We start from the raw sequence: 23,732 nt of genomic DNA on the forward strand, positions 1-23,732 counted from the left end.
AAGCAAATTGCAGAGAATCAGGGGTACGGATCGAAGGTAGGATTTTAATTAACGATGAATCAGAGAAGGTCATTAGCCAATTATAGAAATTTGATTTGAATTTACAGCCTGAAATTTAAGAGACCGGGAACGTCCCTAGCCAGTTCACACGTTGTCGAAGAGCGCATCAACACAACGGCAACGTAAGCTATTGTGCACTTTTCAACAGATTGGCCGGCCATACGCCGATGTTACGGCCATGGCTATCTATCAGCTCGTAGGACGATGACCCGTGCCGAGCGGATACCGTACAAGGTAAATACTGAGCCCCGAGTTTGGCATTGTAAAACTCACTGGCGTTTGACAACTTGGTGTTCTTTTTGTAAACCGTTTCACCAATAGCAAATGGCTTAGCAGGTCGACGGTTTCGTAAATTGTATGTTTTGGAAATAGCATTGTGAGCTTTTTGCAGATTTTTGTGCACCAGGTCGTACAACTTGGGATGCTGTGCCCTAACTCGTGCTACTCTTTCTCGCAAAGATGATTCTTCTTCATTTTCGAAGCGTGAATGGTCAGTTCCTTTGAGAATGATTTCCTCCCCTTTGGCTACGCGAAACGGAGTGTAACCCGTTGCCGAATGAATCGTGGAGTTAATAACCACTTCGATCTCGGACAATCGAGAATCCCAAGACCTTTGATTATCTCGAGCGTATGAACGTATCGCTGTATTAATCACACGATTCACTCGTTCAACAGGGTTCGCTTGCGAATGGTATCGCGAAGTAAACCACTGTTGAATTTCAAATCGATTCATAAGATCGCGGAAGTCATGGGACGTAAAGGTAGTGGCGTTATCGGTTAGGACGATGGCCGGTACCGAATTTCGGTAGAACCAGTGGTCTACCAGTACTGAGATAAGAGATTTCGAAGAAAGTTTGGGAAAAGCATGAAGTTGGACCCATTTGGTAAACAGATCCAGCGTAACCAGGATATATTGTTTTCCACTGGTAGTCCTTGGGAGGGGCCCGATAAAATCAAGCGCAATTATTTGCCAGGGACGGCAGGCTTCTCGCATTTCTCCCATTAGTGGGGTCGTAGAGCAATTAGGAGGTTTGATTTGCTTACATTCGGTACATCTTCGAATGTATTCTCGAACGTCCCGGAACATGTTGGGCCAGAAAAACTTTTGGCGGATTTTCCCAACCGTTTTATCTACCCCAATATGCAGCATCTGATCATGATTAGCTTGAATAATCGCCTTACGCGATTCTGGACTTGGGACAACTTTCCAATCAAAACGATGATCAGCGAAGTCATCGTTGAACACATATTTAAAAAGTTGCCCCTCTTGAATACGAAAATCAGGGTATTCTTCAGGGGACTCCTCAACCTGTTTGATAAGCGAGTTGTACCAATCAGAGTCAGATACCTTGGATATGGCCATCACACTCCTTGAAAGGGCGTCGGGCACGACATTGTCCTTTCCTCGGCGGTGAATGATGGTCATGTCATACATTTGGAGTGCTAAACTCCACCGGCTGAGACGGGACGACGTTCTCCACTTTGATCGCATTATGAACGTTAATGCTGATGAATCCGTCACCAGGACAAAGTGACTACCTTCCAGATAGCCCCTGAAATGATCGATCGAAAGCAGAGCGGCCAACCCCTCTTTCTCTGTGGCGTGATATGACCGTTCCGGAGTTGTGAGCTTTTTGGAATAGTATTCCACCACCCGCTCTTGCCCGTCTACCCTCTGTGTGAGTACCCCGGCAACGGCCTGATCACTAGCGTCCGTGTGGACGATGAACTCATGATCGAAATCAGGGCTGGTCAAAATTGGGGCGGTTATTAATTTCTCTTTTATGCTCTGGAAAGCTTCCTCGGCTTCGGGAGTCCATTTCAGAGTCTTCGATTTAGTTTTAAGAAGCTCTGAAAGAGCAGAGGTAGTCCGACTATAGTCATCGATGAATCTCCGATAATAGTTGGACATACCTAGAAACCGACGGAGTTTTGTGATCGACGATGGCCGTTCGTACTCCACTATAGGCCGAATCTTCTCGGGATTTACCCGCAATCCCTGGGAAGACAGGATATAGCCGAGAAACGGGATTTCTTCCAGGCAGAAGTGGGACTTCTCCAACTTAATGGATAAGTTGGCCTCCCGTAAACGTCTCGCAATCTCTTCGAGCAACCGTACGTGTTCTTCGAATGTCTCTGTCACTATAACGATGTCGTCTAAGTAGACAAAGACATTCGGTTCCAGTGCACCCTGACCTAACACCCGGTTCATCAATCTGGCCAATGTAGCCGGGCTATTGACTAAACCGAATGGTAGGCGGGTGAACTGGAACATCCCCTTCCCTTGCACACTGAACGAACAATACTTGCGCGATTCTCGCGCGAGTGGAATTTGCAAGAATGCCTCCGAGAGGTCGATAGTCGTCAAGTAACGCGCTCGGGGAAGGCGGCTAAGTATTCGTCCAGGGTGCGGAAGGGGATAAGCGTCACGTACGGTTCGCTCGTTGAGTTTGCGAGCGTCCAGACAGAGACGAATTGCCCCAGATTGTTTCCGGATGGGAACCATATTGAGGGACCAGTCGGAATTGGATTCCTCTATGATCCCTCGTTCTAGTAGTCTATCCAGCTCAACGAATAATCCCTCTTGAATTTTCGGAGCAATCGGATAGGGGTACAACCGAACAGGCTTGGAATCCTTAAATTCCTCCTTTAGCAAGATCGTATGTTCACACAGGTGGGTAGTGTCTAGGGTTTCTCCTGTCGCGGCTTTGAACAGCTTTTTGGTCTTCTCTATGACCTCCTGCTGTTCAGAAGTGAGAGTTTCTCTCCGGGGTTCTGGAGACGGATGGATTTCCGATGATATTGTGGCAATGGAAGCCATAGCGGGATAAATTCCAAAAACTCGCCAAAAGTCCATGCCACAGATACATGGTTTGGTCAATTCCGGTGCCACTAAGGTAGACAGTACTCGGGTCTTCCCATTGAAGGTGAATGGCATGAAAACCTCTCCGAGAATTTGTAACTGAGATCCATCGGCCGTTTGAAGTTCGACTCGGTCAGTAGGGTCTCTGACCTGAATACGCCGGAATTTGTCAAACAGGGACTGATTTATGAAGGTCAAATTGCTCCCACAATCTAGGAGAGCTGTGACTTCTACATCGAATATTTTAATGTTAACGTGGGGCCGATCATCGTGGAAGTTGTTAAGGGTAATTTTGTGTATTTGAGATGAAGTCGCTTCTTCAACTGTTTCATCCGAACCGGTTTCGTAAAAACGGCCTAGTTCGGATAGCCAGTTGAAAAATTCGTTCTCATCCTGCGCTTGAGGAAGTTCCAGCGGCTTTAGGACTTCCGCATCTGGTTTTTTAGACAATATGGACACGTTTTCCGCGTAAAGCCCTTGAAGGCACAAGCGTCGCAGAATACTCTGCGAGGAATCGGGCAATCTGAAAGGTCATGCTCTTCTCCGCAGTTGAAACATTCGCCCTCTTCAGGGGGTGAATAATTCGCAACCATTTTCAAGAGAGCGCTGGGTTGGCTTGGACCAGGCAGAGCCTCTTTTGGCGAGGAAGAAGTCTTCGTCCCTTTCTCCGACGGTCTGAGCTCCACCTTCTGATTTGATGGTTTGAAAGACGTACCATTAGCGTTGCTGGCGCTTGGCTTGGACGACTTTTGCGGGGGATTTGAACCTTTGCCCGAATGTGGTGGATTGCTCCGAGAGTAGAATGTTCTCGTCCCGGACTGTCCACTGTTCCCCGTAGAAATAACGCAGGTTTCCCTCTTAGGTGTACCAAACACCTTCGAAAATGCAGAGAAGTCAGTAGCATCTAACTCTTTGCCAATGGTAACAAGGTCTTTCAAGGTTCGGATATTCCTGCCAACCAGAGATTTACGGCAGTCGTACCGTAAGTTCGTTTTGAGAACTTCGACCTTTTCACTCTCCGGCATCACTTGATTCATTGCCTGGAAGAGTTTCTCGACCTGCAGGTAGTATTGCTGGAATGATTCCCCCTTTTGTTGTCGTGTTTGATAAATTTTCGTACGCAATACCGAATCCAGATCTGGATGTCTGAATTCGTTCTTGAGTTCGTAGACCAGATGCTCCCACCCATGTAGGGAATTCCTACTTCGACACGCTGTATACCAGCTAAGAGCTGCGCCGTCGAACAAGTGAATCGCCGAATCAAACAAATCATCGGCTGAGGCATGTTCCGAAATGGCAAGCTGTTGGACGTGCGAAAGAAAGTCGTTCAGCCCAAGACCTTGATCGTTTCCCGAGTAGCGTTTAATTTTCCACTGGGAAACGGGCGTAACTTTTCGATGTGGAGCGACCGGGTATGGTTGGGGTACAAACTGAATAGTCGGAGCTGCCCGAGTTGGCTCGGGCTGTCTACTTGGTACATCCTCATCCACCGTAGACGTAAACGATAGGTCGTCCAGCCTTCGTTGAAAAGAACTATTCAACACTTCTGCCCCAACCAAAGTCGACTCCGGAAAAGCCGCACTTCTCTTTGTTGGTGGATTGGGTACCGGAGTAGGCCTAGTACCACTCTCAAAATCTGCCCAATTTACTCGCGGAGCTGAAGGAGCTACCTCGGGTTGTACCGGGGGTTCGAAAAACGGGTTTGTGCTATTAAGTTTCGGAACCGGAGTTGGAGAACGAGATTTCTTTATTTCCTCCTTAAGACCACTGATCTGGGTAGACAAGGCCTTAAACAAGCTCCCAATATCTGTCATGGCCTGGTTAAATTTCTCCTCAGTCACGTATTTGACCTGTTCGGTTTGTTTAGGAATCGCCCCTGTAGGTCTGCTTGTTCCTGAAGCGGATGAAGGTGGCTCTACAGTTCCTCCAGCTGCTTCATCCAAGAGGCCAGACCCATCGTCGGTATCTGGGTCAGATGTTGCAAAAAATACATCATCTGACCAAAAGTGCTCTGAAAACAGGTCGAGAACACTTCGAAATGCCTCGCCGGCTTGTAAGCGTAGCTCACCGTTCGAATGATTTTTAATGACGGCGAGGCGATGGCCCAAGTGCAACAATCGGGCTTGGAAAACATTTTTAGTTTGCGTAGTCAAGGGCTGTGAAAGTTTCTGCTCAATGTTTCTGAAAATGTGCTTGCACGCATCAAGATCAACCTCAGGGTCTTGATCGTAATGAATAATAAATTCATGACCTTCTCGTTCATCTTTAAGGATCTGTTTCAATCTCCTCCGACGCTTACACCGCGATTCGTCGTCCGCGATTACGACATTACGAAGAAACAGCTCGTAATCGAGCTCCCCGGGTGACAGGTGGTCTACCCGCATACCAAGATAAAGGACGCTGAAGTCCGGACCTGATACGGAAACGCGCGGCGGCATACTTACGGCGATCGCAGTTGATTGATAACGTGAAGAGAAGGATCAAATTTATCTACACGGACGAAAATAATCGTCGGTATCGGGCACTCAGATGCACAAAAATGTTTAGAACCGTTTGAACGAGCCTGGCAATCGACAGTGACAAAACTTTTCTACCCGCGTTGCTTTCACAAAGTTGAATTTCGCTTTTGAGTTTCACCAGAGTGCATAATGAATTTGTCTATATGTTTCTCCTTCAAGAGCGACCAGAGTGGATATTTTTAAGAAATGCTAATTCTTGAAAACCCCCCCAACGCTAGTGAGAAAAAAATATTCTAATGGGAATATTTTTTTCCTCCTAGGAACCACTGATGGTTTTTTTTTTCGTTGGGCGCCAATGAAACTATATTTGACCCCGGGAGTTCCATGCGCCGTCCCAGACGGGGACGGGCCAAAGCCCCAAGCGGCTGGTCTAGAGCCAGCGGCCGCTTCCGGGGTGGGCACTCAAGGCCTCTTCTGACTCCCGGGTCCCAGGGCGTTTCCGATGGGGGAGCTTTCAGTGGGGTCGGTCCTAAAAAAAATGGATTAGAATTACCTTTTAACAAATTTATTCTTCCTTGAGTGGCGTCGAGCAGCTGGAGGTGGTGCACTGCACAGGCCCACGTGTCACGTCGGATTCCGGTCGGGTCGCCGGCGGAAGTAACGGGTGGTCGGGGGGGAGGTCGGAGATCGTCCGCGCCACAGTCGGCGTCCAGGTAGCGGCCAATTCCGGCGGTCTCGATGGCCTTCAGGCGTGTTGGCGGCAGGTGCACCGCTCAGCGGTATCGCTTTGACGAGAGGGATCCGCAGTCAACAATCGGCGTCCAGGTAGCGGCCGAAACTTGGTTAGTCCTCGAAGGTGGCCGGAAAGCGGAAATCGGCTTCGTTCACGAGGCCAGGGATACACCCGTCGGGGCTGGCCGGCGCACGGCCGTAGGCTTGAGTCACTCCGGCAGATGGGCGAGGAGTTCGAAGAAGGACCGAGGGCTGGCGGGCCGTTGCGGGCCACGTGGGTTTCACGATGCTGTCCCACGCGGGTGTGCCTGTCACTGACCGGCGGAGAAACACTTGGCCAGAAACCTCGGTCTTCAGATTCGGGCGGGTTCGCCCTCCAAGGCTTGAAAATTCGGACGGGAAGTGTTGATTTCGGCGGGATTCCGTCGCAGGAGAATTGTAGCTGTCGGACCGGCTCGGGGCCTCCGCGGGTTGTCGTAGAGGTGGTGCGGGCCGTTACCAGCACGTCAGCACGGTGCCAAGTCTTGGGGCGTCAAATACCCAGACTTCCGATGAACAGCCGAGAAAAAGGATGGCACTGATGCACAATCGGAACAAATACTCCTTCCACAACTTCTTAAACGTGCAAAAATCGCTCTCGCACACCTCAAAACGTGTTAAATGACACTCGCTAAAAAGACACTTCTTACTTCTGGGCAAGCCACAAAAGACTGATCCCGATCATCCGTCGTGCCCTATCTCGTAGCCCATCGCTCGATATTCTCTCCGAGACTCGCCGTGCTTCCGCCCACATCGCTGCCCACTTCAGACGGTTCGCGAAACTCACCACCCTTTCCGCGCGTATTGGCGCACGGTTTCGCGCGTTGGGCCGACACGCACGACGCCCACTCATTTAAACTGATCGTTGACTCGCTATATAATATTTTTCCCTACAGTCCCCCACCATAAATAATAACTCAAAGTTACCGTATGGTAACAGTATGTTGTTGCAGGATATTATTTATTCGGTTCAGTAAGCAGTTCAATGGATTACATTATTTAGTTAGTAGCTTAACGTTTTCGGTGGATTGTTGAATGGAGGAGAGTTTAAAATTTTCATTATCAATTAGTACAATCAACATGAATATTGAAAATGCTACAGGGGTTTTTTATTTCATTATATCAACTGGTCATAACTCAGGAACGGAGAAAAACCACATCTTGAAAATTTTACAGAAAATAGCTAATGTAATTCCCTTTCAAAAATATTTGTTTTGAGAATTTTTCCGATCTTCGAAAATAGTTTTTACGACTTTTCCAACCGATTTTCCTCAACAGTGGAAAATTTCGTGGAAAACAAATTTTATTTTGTATTTTTTTTTTGATTGCTGAGAAAATTTGCTTACGATTTCACAAAAATACATTGTGTCTGCGATGCTTCGTTCTTAAGTTATGATTTTTCAAAATAAAAACGGCTCATATAGCACATCTGGAAAATTTACACAAAATTGGTCATAACTCAAGAACGGAGAAAAACCACATCCTGAAAATTTAACAGAATATAGCTTATGTAATTCCCTTCCAAAAATATATTTTTTGTAATTACGTTCTGAAAAACTTCACTTTTCAGTTGGCTGAAGTGTCATGAAAAGGCCTACTTTTCTCTTCTGATGCAAGGGTGCCGAAAAGTACTACTTTTCGGCACTCTTAAAGGTGCCGAAAAGTAGCACTTTTCGGCACTTTTGCCAGCACACACTTTGCACTGAATTTCGTGTTATCCGTAGATTCAGCTGGTGATTCTACATCCACTCTCCAGCAGGAATATGAATCTAGACGACTTTTATTCTGATTCCGATGGCAGTACGGGTGAGAAAGAAGCTGGTGGAGGTACTTTAGCGACTTCTGCCTTTGCCAACAAACAACTGTTTGACAACGGGAGCTCGATCAAATGCTACACCATAGCCTACCTGATCGAATAAAAAAACTACACTGATGAGCATGGATGCTCGCACGTGGTTCCTCCTGATACATGATTGTGTTGCGAGAATATATTATACTAGATAGGTATTTTTCGTAATTACAAAAAATGTTGTATGCAACTCGTTGCAAAACTCGATTTTTTCTGCACTCGTCGTATTTATCCAACTCGGCAAGCCTCGTTGGATAAATGTACGACTCGTGCCGAAAAAATCATCATTTTGCAACTTGTTGCATAAATAACTATTTTTAGAATTTTCCCGGAGTGCGAAAATAGTTTTTCCGACTTTTCCAATCGATTTTCCTCAACAGTGAAAACCAATTTCCATTTTGTATTTTTTTTTTTGGGATTGCTGAGAAAATTTGCTTATGATTTCACGAAAAAATGTGTCTACGATGCTTCGTTCTTGAGTTATGATTTTTCAAAGTAGGTGGTGTCTGTGGAAAATGTTGGTTTTCCACTGGAGTTTTCCGGAAAATTAGGCGACCCTGATTTTTTTTCAATTTTGCTTTTGTTCGTATATGCATATGAACCCTACCTGTGAAAACAATTTCATTGAATTCTGAGAACCTTGGTACCAATTTGTACGATAATAAAAAAAATCCCCTACACTGAGGGATCAAAATAAAATTCATTTTGGTGAATGATTTTTTTTTCACTTGTTCATTCATTTTTCTATCACTGACAATTTTCACGGAGAAGGCTAAATGGACCATAACTCCCGATTATACTTCCAATCACCACAACACGATTGATTGAAATTCTATTTATCTGCTCCATTTGTTTATTGTTTATTTGTTTATTTAATTTTACATCAGTTACCATAGATTGGACATTTTACAATGTGAGAAAAAAATCTCATCATGACTGAATGATTTGAATAAAAAAATAAAAACATTTGGCTGACGGTGAAGGCGGTGAAACGCGAATAAAAAAAATGAGAATGTCGATTTTTATTTTGAATCTTCGAATTTCAGTGGTGTGATCAAATTTCGGGATACTAACGATGCATCAAAGTGGTTGCTAAAATATTCAGAAAATAGTTTTTTCTTCTTTGACCTAAGGTTGTTCTTAATTTAAATTAAAAAAAATCGTCGAATATTTTTTTGGCACAACTACGTTTGAGGAATTCTCATTATGGAATCAGAAATAAAAAAAAAAAACTTGAAAATATACGAACAAATTTTATGCTAAATTTGCTGACAGATTTCTAGATAGTATCGATGATTGAATCTCTCCTGAAATTGGGAAAGTTCATTAAAAAATAATAGGGATGCAAATATGTCACCATATTTAAGCAGTTTTTCATAGGAATTGTGTGTAAGTAGGGCATTTTTTTTTATTACCGTACGGGTTTGGGCCGAAGGGTCTCAGATTTTCATGAAACTTTTTCCACAGGCAGGGCTCATGGATATATGAACAAAAAAAATGAGAATAATTCAGGGTCGCTCATTTTCCTGGAAAACTCAGATGGAATTTTTTTGTTTTCCCCTGACACTACTTACTTTGAAAAATCATACCTCAAGAACGAAGCATCATAGAAACACAGTTTTGTTTAGAAAATGAAAGCAAGTTTTCTCAGAAATCCAAAGAATATGAACTGGAAAAAGTTTTCCACAGTTGAGAAAATTCGTAAAGAAAAGCCGGAAAAACAATGCCCGAACTCGTGGAAAATTTTCAAACAAATATTTTTGAGAAAGTTATTTCATAAGCTTTTATCGCTGAAATTTTTGAAATGCACTTTTTTCTCGTTTTTGAGTTATGGCCAATTTTGTTGAAAAATGTGTCTTGTAAGCCTTTTCTTTGAAAAATCATAACTCAAGAACAAAGCATCGTAGAAACAAAGTTTTTTAATGAAAATGAAAGCAAATTTTCTCAGGAATCCAAAAAAATTAAATGGATAAAGTTTTTCACAAAATTTTCCACCGTTGAGAAAAATCATCATATGTGAAGAATGCGTACATGCCCAAAAGTCATTTTTCACAAAATTGACCATAACTCAGGAAATAAAAAAATGTGCATTCCAAAAATTTCAGTGATCAAAGCTTATGAAATAACCTACTCAAAAATATTTTTTTGAAAATTTTCCGCGAGTTCGGGCATAGTTTTCCCGGCTTTTCTTTATGAATTTTCTCAACTGTGTAAAATTTCGTGGGAAACTTTTTCCACTTCGTATTTTTTTTTGGATTTGCTTTCATTTTCATTAAAAAACATTGTTTCTACGATGCTTCGTTCTTGAGTTATGATTTTTTAAAGGAAAGGCTTACATGACACATTTGGGCATTTTTCAACAAAATTGGCCATAACTCAAAAACGAGAAAAAAGTGCATTCCAAAAATTTCAGCGATAGAAGCTTATGAAATAATCTTCTCAAAAATATTTTTTTATTTGTAAATTTTCCACGAGTTTGGGCATTGTTTTTCCGGATTTTCTTTACGAATTTTCTCAACTGTGGAAAATTTTGTGGAAAACTTTTTCCTGTTCATATTTTTTTTGGATTTCAAAGAAAACACATTTTCACATTTGCAACATTTCTAAAAAAACTTTGTTTCTATGATACTTTGTTCTTGAGTTATGATTTTTCAAAGTAAGGAGTGTCAGGGGAATACAAAAAAAAATCCACCTGAGTTTTCCGGGAAAATAGACGACCCTGAATTTTTCTCAATTTTTTTTGTTCATATATCCATAAGGCCTGCCTGTGGAAAAAGTTTCATGAAAATCTGAGACCCTCGGCCTAATTTGTACGATAATAAAAAATAATCCCCAGTACCACAGCGGGAATAATGAAGAAGTTTATTAAAAAACCTTTCATTTTCTACCAGCATTTTACAAAAAATCGCAGGCAGCCATCTCGTTTTCTAATATTATACGAGAGATCTTTTGCGCAATTGCTGGAATTTTCGAACGTATGAGCACCGTATTTTCTGTAATAAATAAATTTGTAGTACTGGGGAAAACTTGAAAATTAGAAACACAGATGAAATTGTTAAAAAAAAATCGCGTTCTGGTGGGATACGAACCCACGACTCCGTATTCGCTAGACCGGCGCTTTAACCAACCAAGTTACAGAACAGGTAACTTCCATATCGGTTTCCATACACTTTTAGAGGAAGGATCAAAGTATGTATCTTTTGATTTTCTCTTCTCTTTGAACATACCTTTTGGCGCATCCTTTGAAATTTTCATCGGTAATTACTTTGGAATCTTCTTCGGCAGTTTTTTTAGGAGTGTATATGGCAATTTTTCTTAAATTATTTCGAAAAATCCTTCGGAAACTTTTTTCGAGAGTTTCTTTGCCAATCGTTTTAGTATTTATAGTATCATTTTGTCATTATTTCAGAAATTCTTTCGATATTCTGTCATTTTTCCAGCAACTTTTCCGGCAATTCCTTTGGGAATTCTTTCGACAATTAATCTGAGAATTTCCTCACAAATTTCTTTGGTATCTTCGGCTGTTCCTTCTGCATTTTTTTTCGAGCTTTTCTTCGATAAATCTTTTAGGAATTCGTTTGTCGTTGCCATTCGGATTTTCTTCAACCATTCCTTAAAGGAATCTTTTGACAATGCTTTTGTGAGCCTCTTCTTCAATTCCTAAGAGATAGTTTCTTCGATATATTTTTAGTAATTATTTAGGGAATTCAGGTTGCAGTTTCTTTCGGATTGCCTTCGGCAATTCCGATGAAACTTGCTAAGAAAATGTTCTTAAGTATTAAATCAAAAGTTCCTTCGGAATTTTCCCAGGTAAATCATCTGGAGACTACTTCGGTTATTCTTTTGGAAATTCCTTCAACAGATCATATAGAAATTTCCTTTAGGATTTCTTTTGAAAAAATCTTCAACAATTCACAATTTTTTTTGGCAATTCTTTCAGAAATTCTTTCCTAATGTTCTATTTAAAAAGGGCCCATCTGCAATATGATTTATGATTTATATGATTTACGATACCTTAAATCAATTTCATGGTCGTTTTCTGAATTCACCTCGTGGCAGCTGGGCAACTGCTTGACAGCTTCGCCCAGTCTAAAATGTGACAAGGGGTGATTCGCCATACAAACTTTAAATTGATATTTAAAGAGGTTCCCGGCCACCAAATTTCTTGTAAATTTGGATTTTGACTCATATTGGCGTGCAGATTCAGAATATGAAATTATCTCAACACCCCTAAAGATGGATCATCACTGATGGTGATAGTGTTCATATTAAAATTTTGATTTTAGAATCGAACTCAGCATATCTTAAGAAATTGTTTAGTTAAGGCAATTATTTTGACCATTATGAATTTCTTAAGGAATTTCTTTGGAAATTCCTTCGCTGTTTCCTTCAATAGTACATTTGGTTTTTTTTTTCGGCAAAATATTTGATTCGGTAATTTCTGTGATTTTAGAAAAGAGGCGAACCAACCAATGGTTGAAAGTCTCTATAATAAAGACAAATCAAATCAATTTCTGTGGTTCCTATGATGCTCTTTGAATTGCATAATGAATGCCTTTGAAAATTCTTCGTCTTTTTCTTGGGGAATTTCTTTGGAAATTGTTTTGGATATTTGTTTGATTATCTCTTTGCGGATTCCGCAGATTAGTTTTTTGAGAATTTCTTCGGTAATTTCATTAGAATTTGATCAAAAATTTGATTGGAAACTTGTTTTGAAATTTCAACGGGAATTCCTCTAAATTTCCTTCGGCAATATATTTTGTAAAATTCTTCAGCAATTTTATTGGGATCCTTTTTATAATTATTTAGAGTTTTATTGTATTAATATTTATTTCTCCGAAAACAGTTTCGGAATTTTTTAGAAAGTTTTTTGGCATTTGTTTTTTTATGTGGAAATGTCTATGGGAATTCCGTTAGATTTTCTACTGTGCATTGCTTCAATGTTCTTCACTTCTTTTCAAAATTCCTTCGGTAATTTCTTCAAAAATCCTTCAATAATTCCTTTTTAATTTTCTTCGGAGTTGTCAGAGAAATTTCCGCAAGTTCTCTTCTTCTTGGCGTAACGACCCCACTGTGACTAAGCCTGCTTAACTGAGAGCTTCCTCTGCCAATGACCGTTTTGCATGGGTATATCGTGTGACAGGCACGAAGATACTCTAAGATCGATAATCGAACCCGTCACTCTCAGCATGGTCATGCTGACTACCTATGCCTTTACAGCTGTGGCTATATGGGCCCTTTTATCCGAATTTATTCACAAAGAAGTTTTCGAAGGAATTCGGTATGAATTCCCAAAACAATTACTTGAGGAATTTCTTAAGAAATCGCCGAACCATTTTACAAGATAAACTCTCAAAGGAACTCTAGCGCAACATTTGGAAAGAGCCTATCTGCAAAACGTAAACATTGAGATAATCGCATTAGAAGATTGCTTTTCCAGATTGGTTGATACTATTGAAAAACGAAAGACTTTTCTCAGTACAGCAGATAATCCTTTTCAAGAATCCCAAAATCAGTTAGGCCTTTTTCTTCATTCTATTTCAGTTTGGCTCTTGCAGTTCGGCCCTTTCATCGGTGGTTATTCCAGTAAAGCTCTATTCTTATCGATAATTCAAGGAATTTTAAAGATCTATTCAAAATCAATAAAAAAAAATACGATCAATGGCCTAAATTTACAAAAAGGCCTGTCTGATTTGAAAAGAAATTAAAATATTTGGATGATTCCGGAGCCATGATTGAGGTATAATGGGTGAGGTCTAATGAGAATGAGGTATAATGGAATATTGATAGGAATAGTGAAGAACGGGTGTGTTTGCATTTTGCAGATAGATAGATTTTAAGCAAGAATTTATTGGAGAAACCATTAAAGAAATTTGTGAAGGAATTGCCGAAAGAATTGTGAATTTCTGAACATTTTTTCAAAAGAATTCCCAATGGAAATGTGTTTAAAATTTGTTGAAGAAATTTCCAAAGAAATAACCGAAGAAGTTCCCAAACCGAAGAAGTCTCCAAAAGATTTGCCTTAAAAAATTCCAAAGGAATTGCAGGTAAAATTCCTAAAGAAATTTTCTAAGCAAGTTACATCGGAATTGCTGAAGGCATTCCGAAACAATCTGCAACAGGAATTCCTAAAACTATCACTTAAAAAATATCGAAGAAATCATCTCAAAAATTCTAAAAGGCATTGAAGAAGGAATTCGCAAAAGAATTACCGAAAGATTGCTTTAAGAAATAGATAAAGTACTTCTCAAAAGATTTACCGAAAAAAATCCCGAAAAAATGCTGAAGAATTGCCGGAGACATAACCAAAGAAATTTGCGAGAAAATGCTCAGATTCATTGTCGGCAGAATTCTCGAAATAATTGTTGGAAGAGTTGTTGGAGAAACTTGAAGAAATATCAAAAGAAATTTTTGGAATAATTAAAAAAATGCTTGAGAAAATAATAAAACTATTGGAAAAGAAACTCACAAAAAAAAGTTACCGAAGGAATTTCTGATGAAATTCAGGATTTCCAAATAAATTGTCACGAGATAACAACCATCGTGTTGTCTTCCGAAGGTCTCCAGTAAATTTAGCTTACCCTGCTACAACAAACCATCAGGTAGATCATGCCCTTCCGGTATGACTCTGCAGCCATAGGTAATCCTTGCGCTGATGGTGGGTACACAATCATCATCATCATCATCAAATTCAGGATTTCCAAATAAATATATAAGGAAATGAATTTTCGAAAAAGTTTCCGAAATAATTACCGATGAAACTTTCGAAGGATGTGCCGAAACATTTTCTGAAAGAAATTCCAAGCGCATTACTGAAGAAATTCTCAAAGAAATTGTCGGAGGGAACCAAAGGAATTGCCGAAGAAGTTGACTAATTCTTAAAGAATTACTGATGAATTCCCAAAAAAAAAAAATCCCTAGACTGAGAAAGCCAGTTCGAAGAACAATTTTCAGTCAAAATTCACGAACGTCTTGATTATAAATTTCCACAAAATTGGAGTTTATGTTCATGTTATACGTACTTTTATGCGATGAAGTTACATCGCATAAGATGCAGTAAAAGTGCCTTATGCGTACAAAAGTGGAGGTGCTATACGTGCATTGACGGAAAAATAATAACGCTATATGACTTCAAGCGATACCTTATGCGATGCACGGTGTGCACTATTGCGACGTAATATAGCATCTTATGCGACTTAATAATATTGGAAAAAAACAATTCTCGTCACCTCAGTATCGAACTGAGAACCTTTGGATTTTCGAGCCACACTTCACACTTCACTGATGTAGTGAAGAAAATTGTCAGACAGAAGAGGCACAAAATAAGCAACAAAGAAGGCGCTGCGATTACTCATTATCTCAACTGGTAACAGATAATGACATGATCTCGGAAATTTTTGTAGCAGACAAGACGAAAGCTGAATTTGTTGCGTACTTTTCAACTCGTGAATAATCAATTTTTACCAACCCAAAATCGAAACTTCTTGATGATAATCTTCAGTAGAGTTGCAGTGTTTACCGACTCGAAGTTACCGCTCGAAAATCACAATGCAAGGCTTAAAAATCTCTAAGCTCGTGTTGCAGGATCTTTGTCCTAGCATTGTTATCACATATCACATCGCAATATAAAACGTTAACGATTCTAGCTTATGCGAGTTTGTATGCAAATTTTAACGAGTTTATTTTTACTTTTATGCGATTTAGTTTGTACACTACTGCGAGTTTAACTGACATAATAATAAAAGTACCAAGCGAAGTAGTATAATCATCGCAGTGCGCAATTATGCGAATTCAATTGACACTTTGCGAGTCCGCTCGAACTCTTGCGAATAAGTAAAGTTCGTCGCAATAAAACATCTACTACGATGAAGTTATACATTATAAAAGTTAATTTGCACTCTTGTATGATTTTACAAGATACATCGCAATAAGTTCAAAAAATCACGTCATATGCGATGAAAATTGTTCCTCAGCCGTATATATATGCGATAGTGAGTAAAAATAGTACTTTATACGATGTACAGCGAATATCCTTATGCGTTTCAGAAGTTTTACATACGTTTTAATTTAGCGAGTCATTTTGATTATTTCCATTGCTGTAGTTGTCAGTAATTCGGTTCCCAAAATTTGTAAAAATCGGAAATTTGTAAAAATACTAGATTGTAAGTTTGTAATAAATGATTTGTATTTTAAAATAAAATGAATTCTAGCATTGAAGCTGATTGCAACGAAATCAGGTATTTTACAAAGCGATAACGGATAACACATTGATTGACATTAAGTTTAAATAAGCATCTGTCAGTATATTAGATCATAAATCACTTCAGTTTCCAATAAAATGAAATCTCGCACCAAAAGGCATTTCCATACCCGTCCGTCCGCAGTTTGATAGACATTAAAATATTAATTCCATATCCTGTTTTTCCTCCCCGTTTCCATGCTGTTCCACAGGACGTCCTCCGGGAGAAACAGAACCACATCGAGCAGCTGATGCGAGAGCGGGAAATCGACCGGGAGGAAACCGCCAATCAGACAATCATGTACCAAAAGAACGTGCAACAGGTAACAATAGAGTGGGAAGAGAACGATAAGACAATGATCAAAAGATGAGAGAAAATGGAAGAGAGAAATACGACGCGGTGCATCATCCAAGCTGGAAACAAGGGGACGCTTGGTCATTTGTGGATTAATAAAAGAGGGTTGTGATTTTTAATTTCTTACGAAACTTACGAATGTTTACCATTTGATTTCAGCGTGATACCGACAGCGAGATTGGCCGTTGGGCCGATTTGGTACGACGACGGGCCCTACGCATAGCCGACCTGCGCCGTGAGTTCCAGGGCTGGCACGGCAATCACGAACGGCACTGCATCCTGCATGATGTTCTGTTGGCTTGAATTGTGATTGGATATTTTGTTAGACCGCGAAAGACGTGCGAACGGATAGCAGCAGGATGAAATTGATTTTTATTTCTTCATTAAAGAATGAAAGATAATGAACTGAATTGGGAGCAGCAGCGGAAGAGAATATGGCACAGCACAACGAATCAAGTCTCACGGGAGACGATGAAATATGGCTTCCGGAACTTTTTTTTAATGCAGATGACTATTCAACGATTTTTCTTCGATGCACAGCTGCACACAATCGGAAATGGTTTCTTTGGAAGGAAAGAAAAAGTGGGCTTGACCAATAAAGAATGCAATACCTTGCTTTTGTTTTATTTAATAGTTTAGGGAATAGTTGGTAAGGCACGAACTAGCTTTTAGAACGAATGTATTATTAGACGGTAAGGCTTGTCAATATTTTGTTCGCTGTTCTGTTTTGTAAACTGTTTATGAAAGCTGAATTAAAGCTATTGCCCAAGTACTTACATTTTGTTTTATTCACGCTCATCATTGGGATACTGACTAAAGAGAAACGAAATGTGAACCTTGAATTGTGTATTAAGTCTATGTTTTTCATGTTTTTAGTTTGCCATAGAAAAATGAAATCAATTGTTTAAGAAATAACAGAGATTTGGCAATCCGAAGTTGGCTCGTTTGTACGGGAAAACTATTTATATACGTTTTTATTGTCCTCTAACTCCTGTTCAATGCAGTATTGATTTCTGGAGCTAACCATTGTTTTTTGCATGCAAATAATTGTCATTGTTGTCCATCTACGGTTCTCTGTAGTCAAGGCATGACTTCGTTTAGATCATCAAATTTTCCTAGGACTAGCTGTGAGAGGCCTTCTCATTGACACATGATAAAATATGAGTTTAGGTAGTGCACAGAGGTTCCACATATATGAAATATCTTATTACAGTTTATCAACAGTTCCATGAACTCAAGACCTGACTTCGACCAGGCCATCTCGGGTACTCAGGTATCTATTCGAGGAATATACTTACTCCTGTTTGGTGTAGTATTGGTTTTTGGAGCTAAACGCTGTTTTCCGCGTGCAAATAACTCTCATTGCAGTCAATCTACGGTTCTCTGAAGTTAAGGCATGACTTCAATCAGATCGTCCAAATTGTCTGCAGTACGTTGACATAACAAACATTTCACAGATTTTCAAGTATTGGTGCAATCAAGAGCGATAAAAACAATTGAAAATCATCCGTGGCGATAATTTCGAGTAATCATATTTTGTAAACACGTATTCGGACAATCTATCGAGAGATTCAGAAAATATAAACAGTAATACGAGGGCAACACATGTTTTAAGATGTCTCCGATGACCTATGGGGTCAATAAGGGAATCATATCTCGTGATATATGTCATTTGAAAACAACAAACATAAATGTAGACTTGGATGGTTCAGGAATGTTCAATATCCCAAGAATTCAAAGGAGACCTATCGAAGAATCTCAAGATTGATATACTTCGATAAGTTATGGTGGTGCAAATCTTACTTAGCCTTATTTTTACCCGACTTGACCCAGTGACCCACCGGCCTTACTCCGTCCAGAAGTCCAAAAAAATTTTGATCCCGTATATTTCCAAAACTAGGGTGTTGTGCGAGTTTGTATTAATTTTTTTTTTCAAATTCTGTTGAGAAATGGGCTGTTGGCAGCTGAAAATGATAAATTCTATTTCACCTATTGTTATGCCAAGCTACCATTATGCCAAACGACTATTAAGCCTGTAATGATCACATATAACAATGTGGTGGAGTGGTGGAAAGTAAAAAGCGAAAAAAAACATAATTGTTTCGAAAGTACACGCGTCGAGTTGGTTATTTGCCCGTGCGCAGATTTCGACCGAAATATTATCGTTGTCCGGTCTTATTCTAATTTTCCGTAATTGTCAACCACAAGCCAAATGACAATTATGCAAAACGGTATTATGCCAAATCAAGTTTTCTCCGACAATCCTCAGAAGCACCTTGAACCACATTTGAAATCATCTTTCAAATTCCCGACATATTCTTCTCAACTTTCTTGTAGCCCCCTGAAACACCCTGAAAACTCATACAATAAATCGAAGCGTTTTGAAACATATTGAAACTTCGTAAAACCTCTCAGAAAACCCCGGTGATACCATTGTACTTCTCTAATGAACTCCACTGAAATGTTTGAAAATGCCTTTAAAATCCTTAGAAACCCCCCGGTCTTCCCTTAAACTGATACCTCTTGTAATACCTACAATGAACGCTACAGAAGCTTTTCTGAAGATTCCTGGCTTCCCTGAAACCGGAAAACTTCCACTGACACGCTTTGAAATGCCTCTTAATGCCTGAAACCTCTCAGAAACCTCCTGAGACCCCCAAAGACTTTAACTAACATCCTTGAATTTTCATAACACTCTCTGACATCTACTGAAAGTCCTAAAACCTTAAAAACTAAGACCCTCGTAGACTTCCTTTGAACTCTACTGAAATACTCTGAAACCTTTTGATTCGCCTTCTAACCCAAACGAATATCTCTCTGAGACCTCTGCTCTGTTGATTATCTCCCGACGATCCCTGATATACTTCGAAATGCGTTAAAATTCCGCTCAGAAAACCTCTCTAAGGACCTGGGTAGACTAAGCACTCCTAAAGCCCCCCTAGAATTTCCAGAAACCCACTGAAACGCTTTGACATGTCTTGAAATATCTCAGAGAATCCCCTTGAAAATCCCCTTGAGACTTCTTTTGAGCTCTCTGGAAAACCCTTGGAGTACCGTGAAACCGCCTAAAATCCACTGAACTGCTTTGAAACACCTTCACGCCGCTCAGAATCGCCCCCTCAAACCTTTATCAAGAATACTATCAGCACTGCTGGAAATCAGGAATCACTGCTATCCGTTTTGTTCACGGATCATGGTGGAACCATTAATTATAGTGTGGGTAAATCTTCATACTAGTGACATTTCCCTTGGGTGTCCTTCCCCTAGCGTCGGTGACAGCAAGCATCATGACGAGATGGGCAGTTTGATCCTACCCGATTGAGGAATTTTAAATTTGTGACAAAAATGACGAAGCTTTTGAAAAAAGTTTCTGGAGAAATAATAAACGAAGTTCCTCCAGGAGTTTTTTTTTCTGATAGTTCTTTCATGAGCTCATTTAAAAAATCCTTATTTGCGTTTACATGATTTGCGGAGATTTGCCTGCTTTCTGAAGTTTTTTTTTGTGTAAGTTCTCATTCAGATTATGTAGAGAGTTTTTCTGGATAAAAAATCCCCAGAAGTTCTTTGAGAACCGCTCTAAGAGATTTTTAATCAAGAGTTTTGGTATTTACATTTCAAGCCTAATGCAATTGCAAATTTCACCGTTATCTTATTGATTCCTATGAGTTAGTTTCCATGAACCTCTCCAAGACTTTGTCTAGGGTTCTGATAAGAAAACTCTATATGTAGTAGCTTCTACTTGTCGATAAATTTAGTTTTAAAAAAACTTAAGAAATATTTTATGTGAAATTAAAATCTAAACTCTACATTTTTTTATGTGAAATTAAAATCTAAACTCTACATTTTTTTTATTTTATTTAAGAAATCCTCGAATATTATTTTTCAGCATTCCTTTTCCAAGTTTATTGATTGTTTTTGTTATAGTTTTCCAAAAGCATTTTCTATAGTTATTCAAAAAATTTGCTCACAAACTTTTTTATTCGCTTTTATAGGATTTATTTTTTTCTGGAGTAATATTGTCGTATCAGTTCCTTCAGAAGTCTTTTTTCAATAGTTATGGTCCAGAAGTACCATCAGGAAATCTTAAAAACCCAATTTCCCGTTAGATTTGCCATGGATTTTACCCAGTAGCTGCCAAGAGCTATTTCCGAAACGTTTCATTGAATTTCTCTTCCAGATTTTGCAGGAAGTTGCTCGAAGCATTCTGAAGAAGAATTGTTGTAGACGTTTGCTGAAGCTCCAATCGATTTTTAAGGGAGAGTACTAGGATAACCCTCGAGCAGTCGCGTCTTTGACTACCTGCAGCGACGCTGCGCTCGCGCTGTGTATCACAAGCGTGCATTTTTCATGGTGCGTGTACTCAGTACACGACGCGACCGCTCCCGGGATAACCTATTTGAAGTTTCTAGCAAATTTGAACGAGATGTTCTTCTACTGCTTTTTTGAGTATGTTTCTATGAATCTTCCCAAGAAGGAATTCCTGGAGAGATCCCTTCTGGTGTAATCTCCGGAGAAAATACTGAAGAAAATTCTTGAAAAATTCCAGAAGACTCTTGTAGGAATCCTAAAAGGACGGAATGAATTCCAGAAGGAACTTCAGGAAGAATACCGAAAGAAATTACGGTTAAAGTTCCCAGAATAAGGAATCTTTGAAGGAATTCTAGGATAAATCCCAGAAGCAGCTTCTATTCAATCTTGGAAAATTTTGGAGGAATCCTGAAGGAACTCCTGAAGGTATTCGTAAAGGAGCTCCAGAGGGAATCCTTGAAGGAGTTTCTGGAAAATTCCAAGTAAGACTCCAAGAAACTCCTTGTCTCAAAAAGAATTTCTTGACAAATCACAGAAGATACTTTTGAATAATTCCGAGAAGGAAGAATTCTCAAAAAAGGGTACCCTAAAATAAACGTCTTGACGAATTCATGAAGAAACTTCTTGAGGATTCCAAGAATTAATTCCTGGAGAAGAAATTGGTGGAGTTATTGCAGTAGGAAGATAGGAACATAGGTACATATGAAGATAGGAAGATAGGAACATAAGAAGATAGGAAGATAGGAAAACAGGAAGATAAGAAGATAGAAAAATGGGGAGATATTCACATAGGAAGATGGGAAGAACTGGAAAATAGTAAGATAAGAAGATAGGAAGATTGGAAGATAGGAAGATACGAAGATACGAAGATTGGAAGATAGGAAGATAGAAAGATACGAAGATAGGAAGATAGGAAGATAGGAAGATAGGAAAATAGTAAGATAGAAAGATTGGAAGATAGGAAGAAAGGAAGATAGAAGATAGAAGATAGAAGAAAGAAGATAGAAGATAGAAGATAGAAGATAGAAGATAGAAGATAGAAGATAGAATATAGAATATAGAAGATAGAAGATAGAAGATAAAAGATAAAAGATAAAAGATAAAAGATAAAAGATAGAAGATAGAAGATAGAAGATAGAAGATAGAAGATAGAAGATAGAAGATAGAAGATAGAAGATAGAAGATAGGAGATAGAAGATAGAAGATAGAAGATAGAAGATAGAAGGTAGAAGATAGAAGATAGAAGATAGAAGATAGAAGATAGAAGATAGAAGATAGAAGATAGAAGATAGAAGATAGAAGATAGAAGATAGAAGATAGAATATAGAAGATAGAAGATAGAAGATAAAAGATAGAAGATAGAAGATAGAAGATAGAAGATAGAAGATAGAAGATAGAAGATAGAAGATAGAAGATAGAAGATAGAAGATAGAAGATAGAAGATAGAAGATAGAAGATAGAAGATAGAAGATAGAAGATAGAAGATAGAAGATAGAAGATAGAAGATAGAAGATAGAAGATAGAAGATAGAAGATAGAAGATAGAAGATAGAAGATAGAAGATAGAAGATAGAAGATAGAAGATAGAAGATAGAAGATAGAAGATAGAAGATAGAAGATAGAAGATAGAAGATAGAAGATAGAAGATAGAAGATAGAAGATAGAAGATAGAAGATAGAAGATAGAAGATAGAAGATAGAAGATAGAAGATAGAAGATAGAAGATAGAAGATAGAAGATAGAAGATAGAAGATAGAAGATAGAAGATAGAAGATAGAAGATAGAAGATAGAAGATAGAAGATAGAAGATAGAAGATAGAAGATAGAAGATAGAAGATAGAAGATAGAAGATAGAAGATAGAAGATAGAAGATAGAAGATAGAAGATAGAAGATAGAAGATAGAAGATAGAAGATAGAAGATAGAAGATAGAAGATAGAAGATAGAAGATAGAAGATAGAAGATAGAAGATAGAAGATAGAAGATAGAAGATAGAAGATAGAAGATAGAAGATAGAAGATAGAAGATAGAAGATAGAAGATAGAAGATAGAAGATAGAAGATAGAAGATAGAAGATAGAAGATAGAAGATAGAAGATAGAAGATAGAAGATAGAAGATAGAAGATAGAAGATAGAAGATAGAAGATAGAAGATAGAAGATAGAAGATAGAAGATAGAAGATAGAAGATAGAAGATAGAAGATAGAAGATAGAAGATAGAAGATAGAAGATAGAAGATAGAAGATAGAAGATAGAAGATAGAAGATAGAAGATAGAAGATAGAAGATAGAAGATAGAAGATAGAAGATAGAAGATAGAAGATAGAAGATAGAAGATAGAAGATAGAAGATAGAAGATAGAAGATAGAAGATAGAAGATAGAAGATAGAAGATAGAAGATAGAAGATAGAAGATGGAAGATGGAAGATAGAAGATAGGGGATAGAAGATAGAAGATAGAAAATCGAAAATCGAAAATAGAAGATAGAAGATAGACGATAGAAGATAGAAGATAGAAGAAAGAAGAAAGAAGATAGAAGAAAGAAGATAGAAAATAGAAGATAGAAGATAGAAGATAGAAGATAGAAGATAGAAGATAGAAGATAGAAGATAGAAGATAGAAGATAGAAGATAGAAGATAGAAGATAGAAGATAGAAGATAGAAGACAGAAGACAGAAGATAGAAGATAGAAGAAAGAAGAAAGAAGATAGAAGAAAGAAGACAGAAGACAGAAGACAGAAGACAGAAGACAGAAGACAGAAGACAGAAGACAGAAGACAGAAGACAGAAGACAGAAGATAGAAGATAGAAGATAGAAGATAGAAAATAGAAG

At 39.0% G+C, this 23,732-nt stretch overlaps 1 protein-coding gene across 12 annotated transcripts in view; it reads left to right on the forward strand.

Annotated features, from left to right (window-relative positions):
- Positions 1–23,732, forward strand: part of LOC109417226 (restin homolog) — a 427,171-nt gene that overhangs the window by 308,769 nt on the left and 94,670 nt on the right. For all 12 annotated transcript variants that reach the window (XM_062850413.1, XM_062850416.1, XM_062850410.1 and 9 more), the window contains one exon: positions 16,454–16,564. In XM_062850413.1, the coding sequence (XP_062706397.1) occupies positions 16,454–16,564 (111 nt within the window). The remainder of the gene's footprint in view (positions 1–16,453; positions 16,565–23,732) is intronic.

This window comes from Aedes albopictus, chromosome 2 (assembly GCF_035046485.1).
Source record: "Aedes albopictus strain Foshan chromosome 2, AalbF5, whole genome shotgun sequence".
Classification (NCBI taxonomy): Eukaryota; Metazoa; Arthropoda; class Insecta; order Diptera; family Culicidae; genus Aedes; species Aedes albopictus.